The sequence below is a fragment of the Schistocerca cancellata genome, chromosome 2 (genome assembly GCF_023864275.1).
Source record: "Schistocerca cancellata isolate TAMUIC-IGC-003103 chromosome 2, iqSchCanc2.1, whole genome shotgun sequence".
NCBI lineage: Eukaryota > Metazoa > Arthropoda > Insecta > Orthoptera > Acrididae > Schistocerca > Schistocerca cancellata.
Genome location: NC_064627.1, coordinates 451,017,608 through 451,041,030, shown reverse-complemented (window position 1 = coordinate 451,041,030; position 23,423 = coordinate 451,017,608). Strand labels below are relative to the sequence as shown.

The following is a 23,423-nucleotide window of genomic DNA, read 5'->3' as shown; positions in this document are numbered from 1 at the left end:
ATGGAACATTCAATATCACGGTTTGATCCCTCCTTATTTAACTGATTCTAATGGTCATACATCATTTGACCTTTCACAAAATTAGATTGGATTATAAACTCAGCACTCTTGAAACTTTTAGACTGATATTCACATGTACACCACTGTTCAACACATAAAATTTCATGGAAATTAATTTGGTACCACTAAATATAAAACTAACATTAAGATGCATAATAAGATAATTGTGCAATTTGAAAATTGTAAACATTATAGCACAATTATCTTTAAATATTGAGCTCTGTGCACAAGCATTTGGGAGCACTGCTTGAGCATATCAGAATTCTCACAGTGTAGTATCATCATGTGGTATGTGTTTTTACCATGTAATCACTAGCACTGTGGCCAGGTATCAAAGTGCTTCAAAGGGAACTGTATACAAAAAATATATCTGGATACGAGAAACATGATTGACAATGTGAGATGCTAGTGGAAAGTTTGTGTGCCATATTAGTAGGCCTGCAATCCAGCTACACAAAGTAATATTGTACACTATTCACATAAAAGTTGTCCAAAGAAACATTCATTAACTCCTAGAATGAAAAACTGAGTGCTCGAACCATTGATACAGCCAACCAAAATATTGCTTCAAGCACTACGTATAAAACTGGGATTTATGAAGAATTACGTACTGGCATACTTACATCAAAAGACCCCAAGGCTCAGTTTCGAAAAAATGAAAGAAAGTGTGGTTGTGATTCACAGACCAGAGAACTTGTTAGACACTCAATTTGATTTAATGCGATAAGGAAAGGAGAACACAGCATAGGAATCTTTTAAGATTTTTTCAAATAGTTTTCTGGGAAGCATGAAATCTAAAAACTTAAAATAACTGTTGGAAGGTCTAATGTGCCCATATGAGTAACAGCAATTCAGCACTTTACTAAACTTTTGTTTTTGCCATCATACTTGCAGCCCAATTGTGGTGATGTAAGTGATAAACAAGGCGAGTGGGTCAGTGGGATGTTTCACTTGTTGAGTAAAGGTAGAATGGGAAATGGAGTGCTGTCATCATTTAATTGAATATTGTTAGATGATAAAAACAGATGTTGCTGCAACACAACACCAGAGGCAGGACAAAAAGGGACACTCTTAACATGTAGACTGCCACACATTGAGTGATGGATGTTTCACCAAAAGGCCAGGACAAGCAAACAGCATTAGGTGCAAGGCTCTACTGCAGCCACCACCAGTGTGTGAGATACAAGCAATATCATTCTTATAAATGAAAACAAATTAGTAAATTTCAACTTCATTTTTTAAACTTCATTTTCAGGTTCTGTGACCTAGCAAATAAAAGGAAAACATTATCTTTGTCATAACATTAAGCTTTTCAAAAATTTGTACAACAGTGTACCACATGAGATAAATGTGGTGTAAGAAGCCTACCCCATTTGGCTGAGTCGTCATGCTTAAAGCATTGTTTTAATGACAGATCAAATTATCTTTATGAGGAGCAGTGACTACTATTGCTCATTAACATGTAGAATGAAGAGAACTTATTCTCTTGGGCCACAGCCTTCTGAGAGCTGGTTCACTATGTATTATACTGAGAAAATGTGAATTCCCTCAAGGAAAATATCAAAAATCACATTGCTAAAGTTGCAGTATAATGTTCTTCATTACTTTATCAAAATGAGTTGATGATTCATGTTGACGTCATCAAAAGATTGCAATATGCGTTAATCAGTTTTCTGTCAGAAGTAGCTTCTCAAATACAAAAGATATTGATTATATACAAAACAAAATATATTTTACATACCATCCTCATAAACTTGGAAACCCCTACTGTTTCTTTATGTTGTTATTGTTGTGGTCTTCAGCTCAAAGACTGGTTGTATGCAGTTCCTATCATGTCAAACCCTCATCTCTGCCTAAGTTCTGCAACCTACATCCAGTTGAATCTGCCTGTTGCATTCAAGCCTTGGTCTCCCTCTACAATTTTCACCGCCCACACTTCCCTCTACCAGAAAACTGATGATACCTTGATGCATCAGGATGCATTCTATCAAGCTAACCCTTCTTGTAGTCAATTGGTGCCATAAATTTCTTTTCTCCCTTATTTAATTCAGTACCTTTTCATTAGTTATCCAATCTACTCATCTAATCTTGACATTCTTCAGTACCAACGCATTTCAAAGAGCTTTCATTTTCTTCTTCTCTGAACTGTTTATCATCTATGTTTACTTCAGTACATGCCCCTGCTCTGGACAAATACTGATCTTTTTGTAGAACTGAAAAATGACACCCCAGATGTGCTGATGTAAAAATTAACACAGGGATTCAGTTCCTGCAGGACCAACATCCACTGTACATCTTAAATTATGAAAAAACTAACTGAAAAGGCGTATAAAGGAGCAAACTAAGGTAGACACAAATTAGATATACCAGATGGTGAACACATTTTGATAGCCTGCAAGACTGCAGTTCAACAGTGTTGCCCAAATCTACATGTTGTTGTTGTTGTCTTCAGTCCTGAGACTGGTTTGATGCAGCTCTCCATGCTACTCTATCCTGTGCAAGCTTCTTCATCTCCCAGTACCTACTGCAACCTACATCCTTCTGAATCTGCTTAGTGTATTCATCTCTTGGTCTCCCCCTGCGATTTTTACCCTCCACGCTGCCTTCCAATACTAAATTGGTGATCCCTTGATGCCTCAGAACATGTCCTACCAACCGATCCCTTCTTCTGGTCAAGTTGTGCCACAAACTTCTCTTATCCCCAATCCTATTCAATACTTCCTCATTAGTTATGTGATCTACCCATCTAATCTTCAGCATTCTTCTGTAGCACCACATTTCGAAAGCTTCTATTCTCTTCTTGTTCAAACTAGTTATCGCCCATGTTTCACATCCACACATGTCTACACTCCATACAAATACTTTCTGAAACAACTTCCTGGCACTTAAATCTATACTCGATGTTAACAAATTTCTCTTCTTCAGAAACGCTTTCCTTGCCATTGCCAGTCTACATTTTATATCCTCTCTACTTCGACCATCATCAGTTATTTTGCTCCCCAAATAGCAAAACTCGTTTACTACTTTAAGTGTCTCATTTCCTAATCTAATACCCTCAACATCACCCGACTTAATTCGACTACATTCCATTATCCTCATTTTGCTTTTGTTGATGTTCATCTTATATCCTCCCTTCAAGACACCATCCAATCCGTTCAACTGCTCTTCCAAGTCCTTTGCTGTCTCTGACAGAATTACAATGTCATCGGCGAACCTCAAAGTTTTTATTTCTTCTCCATGGATTTTAATACCTACTCCAAATTTTTCTTTTGTTTCCTTTACTGCTTGCTCAATATACAGATTGAATAACATTGGGGAGAGGCTACAACCCTGTCTCACTCCCTTCCCAACCGCTGCTTCCCTCTCATGCCCCTCGACTCTTATAACTGCCATCTGGTTTCTGTACAAATTGTAAATAGCCTTTCGCTCCCTGTATTTTACCCCCGCCACCTTTAGAATTTGAAAGAGAGTATTCCAGTCAACATTGTCAAAAGCTTTCTCTAAGTCTACAAATGCTAGAAACGTAGGTTTTGCCTTTCCTTAATCTTTCTTCTAAGATAAGTCGTAAGGTCAGTATTGCCTCACGTGTTCCAGTATTTCTACGGAATCCAAACTGATCTTCCCCGAGGTCGGCTTCTACTAGTTTTTCCATTCGTCTGTAAAGAATTCGTGTTAGTATTTTGCAGCTGTGGCTTATTAAACTGATTGTTCGGTAATTTTCACATCTGTCAACACCTGCTTTCTTTGGGATTGGAATTATTACATTCTTCTTGAAGTCTGAGGGTATTTCGCCTGTTTCATACATCTTGCTCACCAGATGGTAGAGTTTTGTCAGGACTGGCTCTCCCAAGGCCGTCAGTAGTTCTACTGGAATGTTGTCTACTCCGGGGGCCTTGTTTCGACTCAGGTCTTTCAGTGCTCTGTCAAACTCTTCACGCAGTATCGTATCTCCCATTTCATCTTCATCTACATCCTCTTCCATTTCCATAATATTGTCCTCAAGTACATCGCCCTTGTATAGACCCTCTATATACTCCTTCCACCTTTCTGCTTTCCCTTCTTTGCTTAGAACTGGGTTTCCATCTGAGCTCTTGATGTTCATACAAGTGGTTCTCTTATCTCCAAAGGTCTCTTTAATTTTCCTGTAGGCAGTATCTATCTTACCCCTAGTGAGATAAGCCTCTACATCCTTACATTTGTCCTCTAGCCATCCCTGCTTAGCCATTCTGCACTTCCTGTCGATCTCATTTTTGAGACGTTTGTATTCCTTTTTGCCTGCTTCATTTACTGCATTTTTATATTTTCTCCTTTCATCAATTAAATTCAATATTTCTTCTGTTACCCAAGGATTTCTACTAGCCCTCGTCTTTTTACCTACTTGATCCTCTGCTGCCTTCACTACTTCATCCCTCAAAGCTACCCATTCTTCTTCTACTGTATTTCTTTCCCCCATTCCTGTCAATTGTTCCCTTATGCTCTCCCTGAAACTCTGTACAACCTCTGGTTCTTTCAATTTATCCAGGTCCCATCTCCTTAAATTCCCACCTTTTTGCAGTTTCTTCAGTTTTAATCTACAGGTCATAACCAATAGATTGTGGTCAGAGTCCACATCTGCCCCTGCAAATGTCTTACAATTTAAAACCTGGTTCCTAAATCTCCGTCTTACCATTATATAATCTATCTGATACCTTTTAGTATCTCCAGGGTTCTTCCATGTATACAACCTTCTATCATGATTCTTAAACCAAGTGTTAGCTATGATTAAGTTGTGCTCTGTGCAAAATTCTACCAGGCGGCTTCCTCTTTCATTTCTTAGCCCCAATCCATATTCACCTACTATGTTTCCTTCTCTCCCTTTTCCTACACTCGAATTCCAGTCACCCATGACTATTAAATTTTCGTCTCCCTTCACTATCTGAATAATTTCTTTTATTTCTTCATACATTTCTTCAATTTCTTCGTCATCTGCAGAGCTAGTTGGCATATAAACTTGTACTACTGTAGTAGGTGTGGGCTTCGTATCTATCTTGGCCACAATAATGCGTTCACTATGCTGTTTGTAGTAGCTTACCCGCATTCCTATTTTCCTATTCATTATTAAACCTACTCCTGCATTACCCCTATTTGACTTTGTGTTTATAACCCTGTAGTCACCTGACCAGAAGTCTTGTTCCTCCTGCCACCGAACTTCACTAATTCCCACTATATCTGACTTTAACCTATCCATCTCCCTTTTTAAATTTTCTAACCTACCTGCCCGATTAAGGGATCTGACATTCCACGCTCCGATCCGTAGAACGCCGGTTTTCTTTCTCCTGATAACGACATCCTCTTGAGTAATCCCCGCCCGGAGATCCGAATGGGGGACTATTTTACCTCCGGAATATTTTACCCAAGAAGACGCCATCATCATTTAATCCTACAGTAAAGCTGCATGCCCTCGGGAAAAATTACGGCCGTAGTTTCCCCTTGCTTTCAGCCGTTCGCAGTACCAGCACAGCAAGGCCGTTTTGGTTATTGTTACAAGGCCAGATCAGTCAATCATCCAGACTGTTGCCCCTGCAACTACTGAAAAGGCTGCTGCCCCTCTTCAGGAACCACACGTTTGTCTGGCCTCTCAACAGATACCCCTCCGTTGTGGTTGTACCTACGGTACGGCTATCTGTATCGCTGAGGCACGCAAGCCTCCCCACCAACGGCAAGGTCCATGGTTCATGGGGGGATCTACATGTTAGAATTATTAATAATATATATCTTCATGTATGTTGTTAGAGCACTTGTGTAATGAAGTATTGTGGGAAAGGAATCGGAGTAGATTATCATAAGCATTAGCTCAATAAATCTCGGTTGTGCATAGTTAGAAAACTGCTTACAAATATAACATAGGCTTGAGTTAAAAGATGTTCAGTGTTTAATCTGGTTTTAATGACTGGTGCACTGTTAAGATGCAAAGTCAGGAAGATGAACTAATTTTGCGAAACAAAGTAATTCATACAAATGTGCAGAAAATGTCACATATCATTAAGATGCAATAGTGCATTGTACAGTGACTTGTAATTAAGAATGAGTTTTATTATACATAATATTCATTCCAAAGACTGTATTGAGTGATATATTGCAGTACTTGAATATTTCAAATCTTACCTCCAGTGAAGTAACGGAATGTGACCTAACAAAGATTAAAATTCAAGGAATGAATCGGGACTGTTGATTGAACCCTAATCTTTTGTTCTGTTGCATTCTCGGGTTATTATTGTATGTACAAATTTTATTTGTTTCTGTTAATATCTTTACTGTTATAAGTTATTCATATTTTGTTGGTTTGACCTCACTCCATGCTTTTGATATATCTGCAGGATGTAATGTTCTTTGAGAAGAGTGGTAATAAGGAAACTGATCGCCCTGGAATGTTTTAGTCGTTATAATGAAGACTTTGATGTTTCTAGAGAGTTTCTCAAGTTGAAGGTAAAGTAAGTCATATTGCGTAAAAAGGTGTCTGAAGGCATCTGGGATGCACAATGCTTCTGAAAACTAACATGATCATAATCATTGTGCCACAATAAATAAGTGTCACTGCTTCTGGCATTGTTTCACATAGTGATGGAAGTAACCAGTACTAGTTAATGAAAGAGCTTTGCTTGAACTAACATGCAATGGACTTTTTGTTACTATCCTATTATTGTTTGTCAGTCCGGTCTGCTGTCTAAACTGACACTATGGAAAAATTCCGTACTTCAAAGTCTTAACTAATCAGTATGGTGTTGGGATTCTCTCTCTCTCTCTCTCTCTCTCTCTCTCTCTCTCTCTCTCTCTGTGTGTGTGTGTGTGTGTGTGTGTGTGTGTGTGTGTGTGTGTGTGTGTGTGAATAGGAGAAAATGAAGCACGTAACGTATATAGGGTGTCCCATTTTAATCTGGAGCAGCACAATTTTGCAAAAAAAAGTCTTGAGTAAAATTTGTAAGGTTTGAAGTGGGTCATGGAATGGTTACCTCAAAATGACCTTGAACCCTGTTTTCAAGATCAAATTAAGGTCAGGTTCATTTTTGCAAATGGTAACCCCAATTTGTTATGCCATATTCGTATTTTACTTGAAAAATATGCATTGTTTGTAAGGAACATTTTTTTTCCCAAAAAAACCAATGGTTTGTGACCAGGGGGCACTTCATTGTAACTTTTCAAGGTTACCAATAACTCTAGAATGAAGCTAGATCATGAAAAATCTTCGGTGGAAATCTCGTATGATTTCTGAACTCTGTCCACTGGTAAATTTTCATGAACTTGAAATGGCCTTAAAATTCTTCAGTAGAGATTAACCCGAAAGCAAATATCATCGGCATTAGCGAAATCCAATGTGCACCACTTGAATGGTGCCGAATCAGAGACCAGGATTGTGCTTGTGCAGCACAATCAGAGAAGAGAAGGGTGGAACTTTGAGGCTAACTAATAAGCATCATTGTCGGGAAATTTGGAATCATGACTGGGGGTTCAGAGAAATTTTACCTATGGAGACTCTGAAAATTTCTCGGCTGTGCTCACTTAGAATGATTCTTGACTGGCGCGATCTTATAAATTTTTCTCTTATGGACTTAGAAAAAAATGAATGTTAAGGGATTTAGAAAAATTCCACCTCGTCGAATTCTGATGAATTTCGCCTCGTGGGACTCAGAACAATCTCGTCTCCCGAGACTCTAATGAATTTCTGTGGAGTGAAATTTTTCCAAATCCATACAAGCAAAATTATTCTCCACATGAATGTTTGGAGCTCATAAGAGAAAAATTTATCTGAATCACCTTGTCTCGCAATCAACTTTCTCAGTCCCGTCTTTCATTTCTGCCTTCTCTCCATATTTGAAAAGGCCAGATTACCGTGGGGTATTTCATTATTTTATTATTTACATCAATATCAAGATATGTAAAGGCACCCTCTTGAAAGACACATATCCATTAGACACCTAAGTAATTTTGTGAAAGATCGCAATTGATTACTGTATGTTTTGGCTTCACGTTGTGGCATAAACAAACGGGTCGTGTACACTGTACTAAGTCAGTTCTCCTGCAACATGCTTGCTGGATGTTTTGTTGAAGGAAGAACCTAAGAAAGCCATTAATAGTAAAAGTGATCACTAAAATTTATTTTTCGACTCTAATCTGTCCGAAATGGCTGATTATATGCTGTTCAAAATAATGAGAATGATAAAAATTGTTGGTGCATGTCTTGATAACTATGCAACCATGCAAAGATTGTATGTCAAAAGGTGTCCTGATGCTGATCATCCCACAAAGTTTACAAGTAGATCTTTGGTAAGATGAGCAGAAAGAGGTACCTTGATAAGGCAGAGACAAAAGACAAGCCCAAGAGAGGCAGTTGTGCTGGGAGTTTGTGCTATCATCGCTGAAGATCCACACCTTTCAACACGTCAGATTCAGGGAATGCATGGCGTGCCTCGATCAACAGTAGCTCGAGTTTTTAGATATTTTAAATTCCACTCATACCGCTTACATATCACCCAAGCAATCGAGCCTGGGTATCCTTAGAGATGCCTGGCATTTTGTCGATGGGTCGATATGCAAATACGTCATGATCCCTTTTTCTTCGAATGCATTCTCTTTACAGATGAGTTAAACTTCGACAGCATGGGAGGAGTCAATCTCCATAATGCACACTACTGGGCAGAAGCAAATCCTCGCTGGCAGTGAGATCACTAAACACAGAGACGGTGCTCAATCAATGTTGAGGCTGGCATAGTTGGAGATTATGTGACAGGTCCTATTTTTTATGGCAAAATGTTGAACGGCTTGCACTATCTTAATATTCTCCAGAATCTGGAGCTTCCTTTACTAGAAAATATCCCCCTAGACATACGAGCACATCCGTGGTTTCAACATGGCAGTGCCCCTGCACATCAGGTCCTACCTGTCAGAAGGTACCTCACTGCAGCTTACCTGAATCGATAGATTTGTATTGGTAGTGCAATTCGTCATTTCCCACAAAAATCCCCAGACTTAACACCATTGGACTTCTTATCATGGAAGCTGTGAAGCAGAACGTGTGAAATAGATTAAAACTGTGTGCTTGACCGAGACTCAAACTTGGGACCTTTGCCTTTTGCGGGCAAGTGCTCTACCAACAGAGCTACCCAAGCACGACTCACGATCCGTCCTCACAACTTTAATTCCACCAGTACCTCATCTCCAACCTTCCAAACTTCACACAAGTTCTTCTGCCAGGAAGTTTCATATCAGCCCACACTCTGCTGCAGAGTGAAAATCTCATTCTGGAAACATCCCCTAGGCTGTGGCTAAGCCATATCCCGCAGTATCCTTTCTTCCAGGAGTGCTAGTTCTGCTAGGTTCGCAGAAGAGCTTCTGTGAAGTCTGGAAGGTAGGAGACGAGGTACTGCTGGAATCAAAGTTGTGAGGACAGGGTGTGAGTCGTGCTTGGGTAGCTCAGTTGGTAGAGCACTTGTCCGCGAAAGGCAAAGGTCCCGAGTTCGAGTATCAGTCCAGCACACAGTTTTAATCTGCCAGGAAGTTTCATATCAGCGCACACTCCGCTGCAGAGTGAAAATCTCATTCTGGAAGCAGAAGGTGTACTCCACCCCCACCCCACCCCCCCACCCCACCCCCCTGATGATGCCAAAAGATATGAGATAAAGGATTGTGGCGGCTTTCCAGGCAATCACCCATCAGACATTGAATGAATGTTGTTGAGACCAGTTTCTGACAGAGAGTGCAAATGTACATTAGGCAAAATGGGCAGTTGATCGAGCATCTGCGATCCCAAATTAGCCGTTTTCAGGGCTAATGCTGTACGAAATCCGCTAGGCATCCTGCATATGGTGCACGTTAGGTTCTGTGTTCCACAAATGCCAACGGTATTTGCTTTGCAGTTAATCCCTACTGAAGAATTTCAAGGCCATTTCAAGTTCACGAAAATTTCACCAGTGGACAGAGTTCAGAAACCGTACAAAATTTTCATTGAAAATTTTTCCCAGTCTTGCTCCATTCTCGAGATACTGGTAACCTGTGACAGCTACAATGAAGTGCCCCCTGACGACAAATCACTGGTTTTTTGAAAATAAATGTTCCCTACAAAGAACACATACTTCTTTTTGCATAGAGTATGAATGTGGAATAAAAAATAGGGGTTACCAATTGCAGAAATGAACTTGACCTTGGTTTGACCTTGAAAACAGGGTTCAAGGTCATTTTGACATAACTACTCCATAACCCCTTCAAACCTTACATCTTTTACTCGAGACTTTTTTTGCAGAATTGTGCCACTCTAGAGATATCGGCCACTCCAGAGATGTCAGCCGGTATAGAGTAAAATGGGAATAATTTCATGACAGGTTGTCGAAGGTGGAGTATTATTAAAGGAACCTGCAGGCATGCATTTAACATGTACTGCTACAGGATATTGTGCTTTAAAAAAAGGCAAATGAACAGAGAGACATTCACAACACGCAATAGGAATACATTTTTCGTCATGGCTAGAAGTGTAAAGAGAAAATGAGTTATTCAATCTGCAGAGAACTGGCTACATTTTGTGCAGTAGAGTTTGAGAAGATGGCGGTGTATATTATGAGAGAAAATCTGTCACTAAGCAGCTGTTAACTAACTATGAAGTATACACTTTGAAGAGTGAAATATGGAGTACAGTGATGGAGCAGCAGTTACATCCCTATCATAAACAGAGTGTGTGGGCAATATGGGAATAGTTTTTCACCAAATTAGAATAAAAATTCAAAGCTTTCGATGATAACCTTGTCATCTTGTTACTGGAAATCATGTCAGCATGAAAAGCTTTACATCTCATGAAAAATTCTGCAATTTCCTTTTCTTTTTCAGAATGTCAACATATTCACTATTAACGATGTGTGTGGCGTTTGATTCCACTGTTAAGCTATACAAACATATTAAAGAATAAAACATTGAATGCGTGTACAGTTTTATCTCTGTTGTTAGCTATCTTCCATCGTAATTGATGATATGTGACATGTATACAAAATAAGCTCTAGTTAGTCATCTGCACACTGTTTTGTTTGCAGTTGTTACTCCTGGCAAACAGTGTGTTTTGTCTCTGAGCCATTTCCTTATAATTTTGTTCAATTTAGCTTTTCGCATCTTGTTCTTATTGTTGCTTGCTTCAATTCACGCCTTTTCTTTAATAGTTGCACCTTATTTCATTTGAGATTCTCTCTCTCTCTCTCTCTCTCTCTCTCTCTCTCTCTCTCTCTCTCTCTCTCTCTGCCACTTGGAGCATTTTAATAATTTTTACCTTCACTGGCCACACTTTGCTGTTGCCAAAAAACTTTGCCTTAAGTCCGAAATAAGTGGTAAAAAAAATGTGCTTATCTGTTAAGCAGTATGTCTAAAATTAAAAATCTGTTGGCATGCTCAATTTAATTTCTGCTCATAGATGTTCAGCGTAATTTGATTCAACTATTATGCAATTAAGGCTAACGATGTTTACTGCTCTCTTACAGATAATTTTCCTTTCCTGGTAATGTGTACCTGCTAGGACTATGACTTGTATAGCTGCATATTGCTACCTACACACTGTTGCTTTATACAAGGGCTATTTAGAAAGTAGGAAACGTTTTGGCATTAAAAAAAGAAAAAAGAAACTAAGTACAAGAAATACATTTTATTATATACATCTGAAAGAACAACTGACATACTGCTTTTCCACACAGTCACCAAACACATTGAGGCACTTATCATAGTGGTGGACAAGCTTTGAAAGACCTTCGTCGTAAAATTCTGCCGCGTGAGACTTCAGCCAGTGAGTCACGCCTGCCTGGAGTTCCGCGTCATCATCAAAGCACTGCATTGCAAGCCAGTTCTTCATATTGGGAAACAAGTGGAAGTTGCGTAGTGCAAGATCTGGGCTGTAGGGCAGATGAGGGAAAATTTCCCATTTGAATGAATTAAGGAGTTATTTAGTGCAGTTTGCCATGTGAGGTCAGGCATTGTCATGGAAAAACAAAATTTTGGACATCAGCTTTCCTTGGTGTTTGTTTTGAACTGCTCTTCTAAGGCTGTGCAAAGTTTGACAGTACCGGGCAGAATTTATGGTTGCTCCATGTTTGAGAAAATCAATAAGAAGCACATCTTGCCTATCCCAAAACACTGTCACCATCAACTTCTTTTCTGACAAGATTTGCAAACGTTTTCTCGGTTTTTGGGGCGACCTTGTGTCCCCCCACTTCATGGACCATAATTATGTCTTGCCATTGACGTGTTTCACCCAAGCTCTCATCACCGGTTATGATTTGATCCTGTAATGAATCACCATGTTTGTACTAGGCCTCCAGAAATGTCAACGTTGCCTCCATTCACTGTTCTTTACAGTGCTCTGTAAGCATTTTGGGCACCAATTGTGCACAAAATTTGTGGTAGTCCAGCTTTCGAGTGACAATTTGAAACAACAAAGTCCATGAAACTTGTGGAAAGGAAGCAAAAGTTCCGCTATTGTGAAGTGATGGTTTTCACGAATCGTTTCATCAACTTTAGCGCCAAGAGCATCAGTCATAATGCTTGGGCGTTCATTTTTCTCTTCATCATGAATGTTGGTTTGGCCATTTTCAAACTTAATGCACCATTTCCAGATGGAACGTTCACTCATTACATTCTTTCCATACACTTCTCACAGTTCACGATAAATTTCGATAGGTTTTAGGTTTTTTACCAACAAAAATCGTATCACCGACCATACCTCACAACCAGTGGGATTTTTGATTGTAGTGCACATTTGAAATTTGAATATCAAAAAACTAGATGCACAGAGACATTCCCACTGTCACGGATGGATGCCAACTGAGCTGCTGAGCATGCACATACCAAAATATACGCAATTGGCACATGCCTAGTGGCGTCAGACGGAAACGTTCCCTACTTTCTGAATAGCTCTCCTATTTCTTGTTCGTTTGTTTCTTCACAAATTTCTTTAATTCCTGTACTTGCTGCATTTTTCCTTATATCTCACTTTTTCATACCACACACACTTAACCTAAAGTACTGTATGTTATTTTGTTGAGTGCACACTGTGATAGCTGACTGCTTATAGTTCTTCACAAATATTGACAGGTCACATTTTTCTAATACAGTAACTGATTCTTATTCAGATTAATTATGAATGTTGTAATGCCAAAAGAGGATTAAAAATTATATTTTGTTCTTAACAAGCAGATTTTCAGGTTGAATTTTATCTGTCCTTAAAACCTCTGGTTTTCTTTATGTGAACTTCATTTGCTGCTAACCTGTTTGCGTAAAGAAGCAGCATATACAAAAGTATCAGTAGTAACAATATTATGAAAAGGATAGATTGCTCCTTACCATAGTGGAAATGTTGAGTTGCAGATAGGGATAACAGAAAGACTACTAAACAAGTGAGCTTTCAGCCAAAAGGCCTTCTTCCGAAGTAGACAACACAGAGATTTATGCAGACACTATTCACATATGCATGACCCTGCGGCATTTGAAGTTCCTGTTTCTCTTCTTCCTCCCCGTGTGCTCCTGAAGGCCTGCCCACGTGTCTGGCGCATAACGGCCTGAACTGCTACCTTCCAAATTACTGATTGGTCCCTCTGTCAGGTGTTCAGGAGGTGTGACCTGAGGAGTGAAAAATCACTTAAGACAGACGCACCCCCTTCTGAATGTGGCCCCCAGTTGGAAAGAGCGCACCATCGGAGATCCTGGCAATCGTGGGGAATTTTCTCACAATTAGCCAATCATCTTCACAGTCAACAGCTACAAAACATAAACAGAATGAGGCTAATGATTCAAAGACCCTCTCAGCTGCACGATGGTTCCTCATGGTTTCACATACTGAAGACGGTCAGGCTTTTGCTATGATAAATCTGTTTATTATTCAGGAAAGTGTTGATACAATTGCTGGCCCTGTGAAATCCTGCTCTCGTTTACAAAATGGCACTTTGCTTTTGGAGATTACTTCTGGTTCTCAAGCAAAACAGCTACTTGCAGCTTCGCTCCTCCACAACTATCCTCTTCGTTTTGAGGCTCATCGAACACTGAATTCTTCCTGTGGTGTTATTTATGCTAGGCTCCTCGATGGTCTGACCAAGGCAGATGTCCAAACATACCTATCTGATCAGGGTGTCATTGCAGTCCATCGGGTGATGGAAAAACTAGATACCTCCATAGTGCCCATATGCACTCTCTTTTTCAGTTTTGATAGAGTGGTTCTTCCGTCAGGGATCAGAGCACGTTATGAAGTTATCACAGCAGATTGTATATTTTAAACCTGATGCAGTGTTACCAGTGTTGTAGTTACAACCGCACTTTAGGGTCCTGTAGACACCTAGCCAGATGTTAACCTGTGATAGGGATGCTCAAAAGGGCAATTATCCGCCCCCCCCCCCCCCCCCCCCCCCCCCGTATCAACTGCAATGGTGACCATGCCGCTACGACCTGCAATTATCCTGTGTATCTCGATGAGAGGGCTGTCCAGGAAATCCAGGTGAATGAAAAAGCCATCTGGCACCTACAGTGCTGTTCTTGCTACATCTTGCTCCATAAAGGACATGTCCACGCAGACATGCAGCCTCAAATTTATCACGGCATTTGTGAAAGTGCCCAGTGTCATGGTAGCAGCCCCGTCTCCTCCTCCAGCTGTGCAACATGCCACCAGACATTCACCTCACTGGACAAAGTCACCAGCTACACAACTGGCAGGCTGTAAAGTACAGAAGGAATACTTTCATGAAGACTTCCTACGTCCCTCCAGCCAACCAACATCTGAGCCTTCCTGTGCCAACCGGGAAGGCTCCAAGAAGTCAAACAAAGGCAAACAGTCTTCTTCGGTGTGTCGAAGATCCTCTTCGATGGTGTCGCCATGTGATAGCCTCGCCCAGCCAACCTCAGTGTTGCTGGTGTGCATCACCAACCATTTTTCTGCCCTGGACTCTGCAGGCCAACAGAAAAATGCTGACGCTTCTGTAGACCTCACAGAGCAGGATCCTACTGCCCTGTGCCCTGTAGCAACGAGTCTTCGAAGGCTGGCACTCGGCAGCTGCTGAGGTGACACCCTTTTATTTTTTCCTCATCATGACTCTCCTCCAATGGAACGTTCGTAGTCTTCGATCCAACAAAGAGGATTTATGGCTGATCTTAGAACTGCAGTGTCCACTTGTTCGCTGCCTTCAGGAACAAAATTGCATCGTCATGACTACATTGAGCTCTCGCATTTCTTCCTGATCCTTTTTGGCCTTCCCACCGAGGATGGTGTTCCATCTCATGGGGGAGTCATGCTGCTCATACAGGATCACATTCATAGTCAACCCATCTCCCTGACCTTCAAGCTGTTGCAGTTCAGCCTTTCCTTCCTCACTTGACCTTTTCCCTTTGTACCATTCACATTCCTCTGTCATTTGATGTCACCAGAGCAGTCTTCCTCCAGCTTATTGGTCAGCTACCTCACCCATTTCTGCTGCTTGGTTACTTTAATGCACACCATCCCCTTTGGGGTTCTCCCAGAACCTGTCTGAGAGGTGCTCTCTTGGCTGGCCTTCTCAATCATCTTAACCTCTTCTGCCTTAACACATGAGCACCCATGTTCCTTTCAGACTTCACTCTGACCTATTCCCATTTGGACCCATCCTTCTGCACTGCCCAGCTTGCCCATCATCTTGAGTGGCCCATTCTCTCTGACACATACACGAGTGACCATTTCACCTGTGCTCTCTGTTTGCTGACACCTGTCCCACCTATTTGCACACCCAAATGGCAGCTTACTACTGCTTACTTACTGCATTCATTATAAACAGTTGCATGCACAGTGTCATTGTGTTATTTGGGATAGTAAAATAGATAGCTGGATTTTACCGTTCTTTTATCAGTTCCACTCCATCTTCTGTTGTGTGGGCCAACCTCTGATGGCTCTCTGGGACCAAGATCCAATCCCCAATTTCTGGCCTGACAGTAGCAGACGATGTCATCGTGGACCCTATTCTGTCTCCAACACCTTGGGCCACTATTTTGCGGAGCTTTCAAGCTCCTCCCACTATCACCCTGCCTTCCTCCATCGGAAATGAGTGGAAGAGGCTCGGGCAATGCTGCCATTACTATGAGGGAGCTAGTTAATGCTCTCACTTCATCCCGATTCTCCACCCAAGGCCAGATGATTTTCACACTCAAAATGTTGCAGCACCTTTCTCTTGTAGGCAAGCACTTTCTGCTTCATACGTACAAGCGCCTCTGGGCAGAGGGCACATTTCCCAGAAGATGGCGTGAAGCCACTGTCACCCCCATACCTAAGCCCAGTAAGGACAAACACCTTCCTTCCAGCCACCACCCCATTTCTCTCACCAGCTGTATTTGCAAGGTGATGAAACATATGATTCATGCCCGGTTGGTATGTTGGCCCGAATCTCGCAATTTATTAACCACTACACAGTGTGGGTTTTGAATGTGCCATTCTGCAGTTGACCATCTCGTCACTTTGTACACCCATATCATGAATGGTTTTCTGTGGAAATCCCAGACTGTGGCTGGTGGCTGTGTTTTTCGATTTGGAAAAAGCCTATAAGACCTGCTGGAAGACTGGTATCCTCCATATTCTCTACACGTGGGGCTTCGAGGCCACATGCCTCATTTCTTTAAGGAATTTTTAAAAGATTAAGATTTCAAGGTATGTGTGGGTTCTACCTTGTTGGACACATATATCCAGGAAACAGTGTGCTTCAGGGTTCCGTCCTGAGCATCATCTTCTTTAACCCTATAATGGCCTGTCTCCCACCAGGTGTCTCCGGCTCCCTTTTTGTTGATGATTTTGCCATCTATTGCAGTTCTCCACAGGCTTGACTCATTGAGTAGAATCTTCACCGATGTCTTGATCATCTTTACTCTTGGAGCATCGACAATGGCTTTCATTTCTCCACTGACAAAACCATTTGCATGAATTTCTGGTGTTGCACTTGGTTTCTACCACTGTCTTTACATCTTGAGCCTGTTGCTCTTTCGGTCATTGAAACTCTGAAATTCCTGGAGCTCCTGCTCAATAGGACATGGTCCTCCCATGTGTCTTACCTGGCAGCCCACTGTTGCAGTCCCTCAGTGTTCTAGTGTCCTCAACGGTACTTTCTAGGAAGCGGAGCGAACCACCCTCCTCCGTTTGTACCAGTCCCTTGTCCATTCGAAACTAGACTATAGGTGCTTCATTTATCTGCGCATCTGTCTCTCAATACTATCCACCATCATGGCATCCATTTGGCCACTGGTGCATTTTACACTAGCCTGGTTGAGAGTCTGTATGCAAAAACTGCAGTTGACCTACTGCTGTGACTTTCTCCTCAGTAGAGGGCATGCTGTTTGTCTGCCATGTGTGGCCACCCATCCTATGCCTCCTCCTTCTATTACTCCTTTGGCCACCATTATGGGGCACATCCCTCTTCTCTGTTACCTCGCGGAGTTCACTTTTGGCTCTTTCTTCTCTGCAGTTCAACTTCATGCTGCTTGCAACTTTCACTGTGGGTGTGAATCCCACTTGATGTGAACCCTTCACCTCCTTGGCTTCGTGTGGCGGTCCTTGTTCACTTTGGCCTTCATTCACTTCCTAAGGACATTACTCCAGCCTTGCTCTATCGCTTTCAGTTTCACGACCTTTGCATGGAATTTTGCGATAGTACCTTTGTGTACACCGATGGCTCTTGGCCTGACTGTGTGTCAGGTGTGCCTTCGTCATTGGCATCGACTTTTTTCGGTATTGGCTTTCAGAACACTGCTCAGTATTTACAGCAGAGTTCTTCGCCCTGCATCAGGTCACACAGTACATCCATTGACACAGACTTTTCAATTGCGTCATTAGCTCATGCTCTCTTAGTGCCCTTCAGAGCCTGTGTGTGCTGTACACCATCCATCCCTTAGTGCTACAGGTGCAGGAAAGCCGTCACTTGCTCACTCTTGATAGAGCCACTGTGATGTTTATGTGGGTTCCTGATCATGTTGGTCTGACAGAAAATGAGGCCACTGACACTGCTGCCAAGGCTAAAGTCCTCATGCCTCAGCCCGCTAGTTCTTACATTCCCTCTGATCATCTCTGTATTGCTGTCTGTCAGCAGGTGGTGTCACTTTGGCATCACCACTGGTAATGCTCCAGGTTATTAAGCCTCTCCCAGTGGCTTGAACGACCTCCTCTCAGCCCTCTCACCATGAGGAGATCATATTAACTAGGTTGCTTATTGGGCATTGGCATTTTAGCCATCACCATTTGCTAAGTGGTGCTCCCCCACCGCTTTGTCCACATTGCTCTCAACTTGTGATGGTCCACGATTTCCTGACAGAATGTCCTTTTGTTAATCACTTACATTCTTGTTTGTTTTTGCTGTCTGAGCTATTGACTGTTTTAGCGAATGACACATGGGCTGTTGACCGCATTTTACTTTTTATCCATCTCGGCAATATGGCGAAGGCAATTTAATTTTTTAGTCCTGGACCTCCGTTTCTCTTTGGTGTATTTTATAAACCTTTCTCCATGTCCCTGTTTTTAGCTGTCTTCTCTTCCGTCGGTTAGGATCAATGTATAGTCATTTGTAACTCCTCACCTTGTCTTCGTGTTCTACAGTTTTCACATGGGCATGTATTATCCTATTTGTTTTCATGCCCTAAAACAAGACAGACAAAACAAACACACACACACATGACCACTGTCTCTGGTGACCAAAGACAATGATCATATGTGTGTGTGTGTGTGTGTGTGTGTGTGTTGTGTACTTTGGAAGAAGCCCTCTTAGCTGAAAGCTTACTTGTTTGGCAGTTTTTTTTTGTTGTGCCTGTCTGCAACTCTACATCTCCACTTTATGGTGAGTAGCACTCTACCCTTTTCAGAATATTGTCATTATTCCATCCCGTATTTTCCATTGTTTAAAGGTACACGCAAGTGGAATATGTTCCTTAGTTTAACAGGTATTAGGATTCTTCAAGTCTTGAGACCTCTGGTATATACTTCAACGGGGTAATCAAAATGCACAATAGGTTACAAACTTACTGTTTATTTAGTTTATTTAGTGACATGCCTTGTTCATTGAAAAAAGATACAGTGTTCACAAGTGAGTATATTTATGTATTTTGTTGTTTTATGTAGTTGTTAGAGTAAAGGACAAGGACAGTGTTCTGCTCATGGGTGATTTTAATGCCAGGATTGGAAATCGAACAGAAGGGTATGAAAAGGTTATGGGTAAATTTGGAGAGGATATGGAGGCCAACAGGAACGGGAAACAACTCTTGGATTTCTGTGCCAGTATGGGCTTAGTAATCACAAACTCCTGTTTTAAACATAAGAACATTCACCAGAATACTTGGGAAGGCAGGGGAACCAGATCTGTCATTGACTATATAATAACAGATCAGGAATTCAGGAAGGCTGTGAGGGACCCACGTGTATTCAGGGGATTCTTTGATGACACTGATCATTATTTAATCTGCAGTGAAATTGGGATTGTGAGGCCGAAAGTGCAGGAGGTCAGGTCCATATGCAGGAGGATAAGAGTGGAGAAACTTCAGGATAAGGAAATCAGGCACAAGTACATAACAGCGATCTCAGAAAGGTACCAGTTAGTTGAATGTAGTCAATTACAGTCATTGGAAAAGGAATGGACAAGGTACAGGGACACAGTGCTAGAAGTGGCTAAAGAATGTCTTGGAACAGTAGTGTGTAAAAGTAGGATGAAGCAAACAGCTTGGTGGAATGATACAGTCAAGGCAGCCTGTAAAAGGAAAAAGAAGGTGTATCAAAAATGGCTACATACCAGAACCCAGGTAGATAGAGAAAGTTATGTTGAAGAAAGAAACAAAGCCAAACAGATAATTGCAGCATCGAAGAAGAAATCGTGGGAAGACTTTGGAAACAGGTTGGAGACTATGGGTCAAGCTGCTGGAAAACCATTCTGGAGTGTAATTAGCAGTCTTCGAAAGGGAGATAAGAAGGAAATGACAAGTATTTTGGACAGGTCAGGAAAACTGCTGGTGAATCCTGTGGATGCCTTGGGCAGATGGAGGGAATATTTTGAAGAGTTGCTCAATGTAGGTGAAAATGCGATCAGTAATGTTTCAGATTTCGAGATAGAATGGGACAGGAATGATGATGGAAATAGGATCACATTTGAGGAAGTGGAAAAAATGGTCAACAGATTGCAGTGCAATAAAGCGGCTGGGGTGGATGAAATTAAGTCGGAACTCATCAAATACAGTGGAATGTCAGGTCTTAAATGGCTACACAGGATAATTGAAATGGCCTGGGAGTCGGGACAGGTTCCATCAGACTGGACAAAAGCAGTAATCACACCAATCTTTAAACATGGAAACAGAAAAGATTGTAACAACTACAGAGGTATCTCTTTAATCAGCGTTGTGGGTAAAATCTTCTCAGGTATTGTTGAAAGGAAAGTGCGAGTATTAGTTGAGGACCAATTGGATGAAAATCAGTGTGGTTTAGGCCTCTTAGAGGTTGTCAGGACCAGATCTTTAGCTTACGGCAAATAATGGAGAAGTGTTATGAGTGGAACAGGGAATTGTATCTATGCTTTATAGATCTAGGAAAGGCATATGACCGGGTTCCTAGGAGGAAGTTATTGTCTGTTCTACAAGATTATGGAATAGGAGGCAAACTTTTGCAAGCAATTAAAGGTCTTTACATGGATAGTCAGGCAGCAGTTAGAGTTGACGGTAAATTGAGTTCATGGTTCAGAGTAGTTTCAGGGGTAAGACAAGGCTGCAACCTGTCTCCACTGTTGTTCATATTATTTATGGATCATATGTTGAAAACAATAGACTGGCTGGGTGAGATTAAGATATGTGAACACAAAATAAGCAGTCTTGCATATGCGGATGACTTAGTTGTGATGGCAGATTCGATTGAAAGTTTCCAAAGTAATATTTCAGAGCTAGATCAGCAATGTAAGGACTATGGTATGAAGATTAGCATCTCCAAAACAAAAGTAATGTCAGTGGGAAAGAAATATAAACGGATTGAGTGCCAAATAGGAGGAACAAAGTTAGAACAGGTGGACGGTTTCAAGTACTTAGGATGAATATTCTCACAGGATAGCAACATAGTGAAAGAACTGGAAGCGAGGTGTAGCAAAGCTAATACAGTGAGCGCTCAGCTACGATCTACTCTCTTCTGCAAGAAGGAAGTCAGTACCAAGACTAAGTTATCTGTGCACCGTTCAATCTTTCGATCAACTTTGTTGTATGGGAGCGAAAGCTGGGTGGATTCAGGCTACCTTATCAACAAGGTTGAGGTTACGGATATGAAAGTAGCTAGGATGATTGCAGGTACTAGTAGATGGGAACAATGGCAGGAGGGTGTCCACAATGAGGAAATCAAAGAAAAACTGGGAATGAACTCTATAGATGTAGCAGTCAGGGCGAACAGGCTTAGATGGTGGGGTCATGTTACACGCATGGGAGAAGCAAGGTTACCCAAGAGACTCATGGATTCAGCAGTAGAGGGTAGGAGGAGTCGGGGCAGACCGAGGGGAAGGCACCTGAATTCGGTTAAGAATGATTTTGAAGTAATAGTTTTAACATCAGAAGAGGTACCAAAGTTAGCACTGAGTAGGGGATCATGGAGGAACTGTATAAGGGGGGCTATGCTCCAGACTGAACGCTGAAAGGCATAATCAGTCTTAAATGATGATGATGATGATGATGATGATGTTGTTTTATATACAATAGAACATGAGGTAGAAGTAGTACAGTAACACGACAGCAAGTAAAGCCTCTGTACTTTTATTGATTTCTATGTGCCACGTACCAGCCAGCTGTAGGTAAGTGGTTCTCTTTCCTCATTTTCATTTGTCCATTATCTTGATGCATATCTGAAAGTGGACTGTAACATACCAAACAGTACCTTCTAAAATAAACAATAGGAACCACTCATCAACAGCTGATTGATGATGTGATTGTGATGGACACACAACAGAATAAAACTGCAGTAGCTTCCACAAGTCTGTCTTGAGTGAAAATGACTGTTTATGACTAGTTGCCAAGGCAGACAATTGTGGACAGAGATGAACTGATTTTGGCAGCACGGAGGGGGAAGAGATGTGGGGCAATCATGCAGGGTGAATGGTTAGCCAGGCAAATGGAATGGCACATTTTCATGATCACAGGGATGAATGGGATTTACACAAATGTGTATGCAAAGAAAGTTGGCAGTTAAGGATGAATAATTATTCAGCAGGTACAGTACCAACATAAACAATTAAAATAAGAAAAGAGGATTCAAAATATATTCTGACTACAGGGAAATTGTTGGTTTCTCCACTTTCACCCAACCGAGTTCCTTCATATATTACGAGATATGAATATAGTGCGAGTCCTTGAATCTGTGTGTTGTAATCTTGCTTGTGTTGTTGTAATCTCACTCTACCGTAAATGTATCGAAAGTATTTAATTTCAACTATTTTCCTAACTTTTTGTAAAATAATGAAAAATAATAAAATGCTATTGTTCCATACAGTTTTGGGTAAAAATATTTATCTACTGTTCATAATTCTGTTTCAGGATTACATGTTCTTTGAAAAATCTGGCAATGCTGAACAAGATGGCATTGGAATGTTTTAAAATATGCACCATATTATATTGTTTACTAAAGCTAACAGAATGTTTAACATGAAGTAAGGAATATTGTATTCATACTTACCCAGTAACACATTCGTTTGACATCACAACAGTTTCCTCATCAGCTTTCAATATTTGTGTCAGGGAGTTTGTTAATGTTGGAGTAAGTTCAGTAACATCTATAAATATCTCATTCAGCCATAGCACTTGTTGAGAAATGAATGACATTGATGTACAGTGAATTTACTCGAACAGGTGATCATTTTTGTAGTGCGTGTAATGTTTTATGTGTGGAGAGTGACACCTGTCCCCAAAACAACAGACATTATATGTATAACCTCTTTTCTGTGTCTTGATTGTGGTGTTGTAGATACATCCCTGATCCTTCAAATGCAATCCGTGCTGTGAATGGATGCAAGTTTATCTATACCCTGTCTTGATTGTGGTGTTGTAGATACATCCCTGATCCTTCAAATGCAATCCATGCTGTGAATGGATGCAAGTTTATCTATACCCTGTCTTGATTGTGGTGTTGTAGATACATCCCTGATCCTTCAAATGCAATCCATGCTGTGAATGGATGCAAGTTTATCTATACCAAAGATATTGGAACTGAATATGTATTTACACTATCTGTGATTCACCACATTCTCAGTAGGAGACATATTTGCTGTTTTAAGTTCAACAAAATACTTGCATAATTCTTGAAATTCACTTTGTATAAATGCATGCAACACAGAATATTTGTCCTGATACAGGATGTACTGTAATATTGT

The 23,423-nt window shown here is 41.0% G+C and overlaps 1 protein-coding gene across 3 annotated transcripts in view; it reads left to right on the top strand.

The window, feature by feature from the left end:
• The window catches only part of LOC126161949 (phospholipid scramblase 1), a 157,632-nt gene extending 134,504 nt beyond the window's left edge, over window positions 1-23,128 (top strand). For 2 of the 3 annotated variants that reach the window (XM_049918129.1, XM_049918130.1), the window contains exons 8-9: window positions 6,417-6,525; window positions 22,591-23,128. In XM_049918129.1, coding sequence (XP_049774086.1) covers window positions 6,417-6,476 — 60 coding nt within the window. In that variant the 3' untranslated portion in view covers window positions 6,477-6,525; window positions 22,591-23,128. Of the gene's footprint in view, window positions 1-6,416; window positions 6,531-22,590 lie in introns of all 3 variants that reach the window. The other variant, XR_007534976.1, reaches the window with a different exon arrangement.
• The last annotated feature ends 295 nt before the right edge of the window (window positions 23,129-23,423 follow it).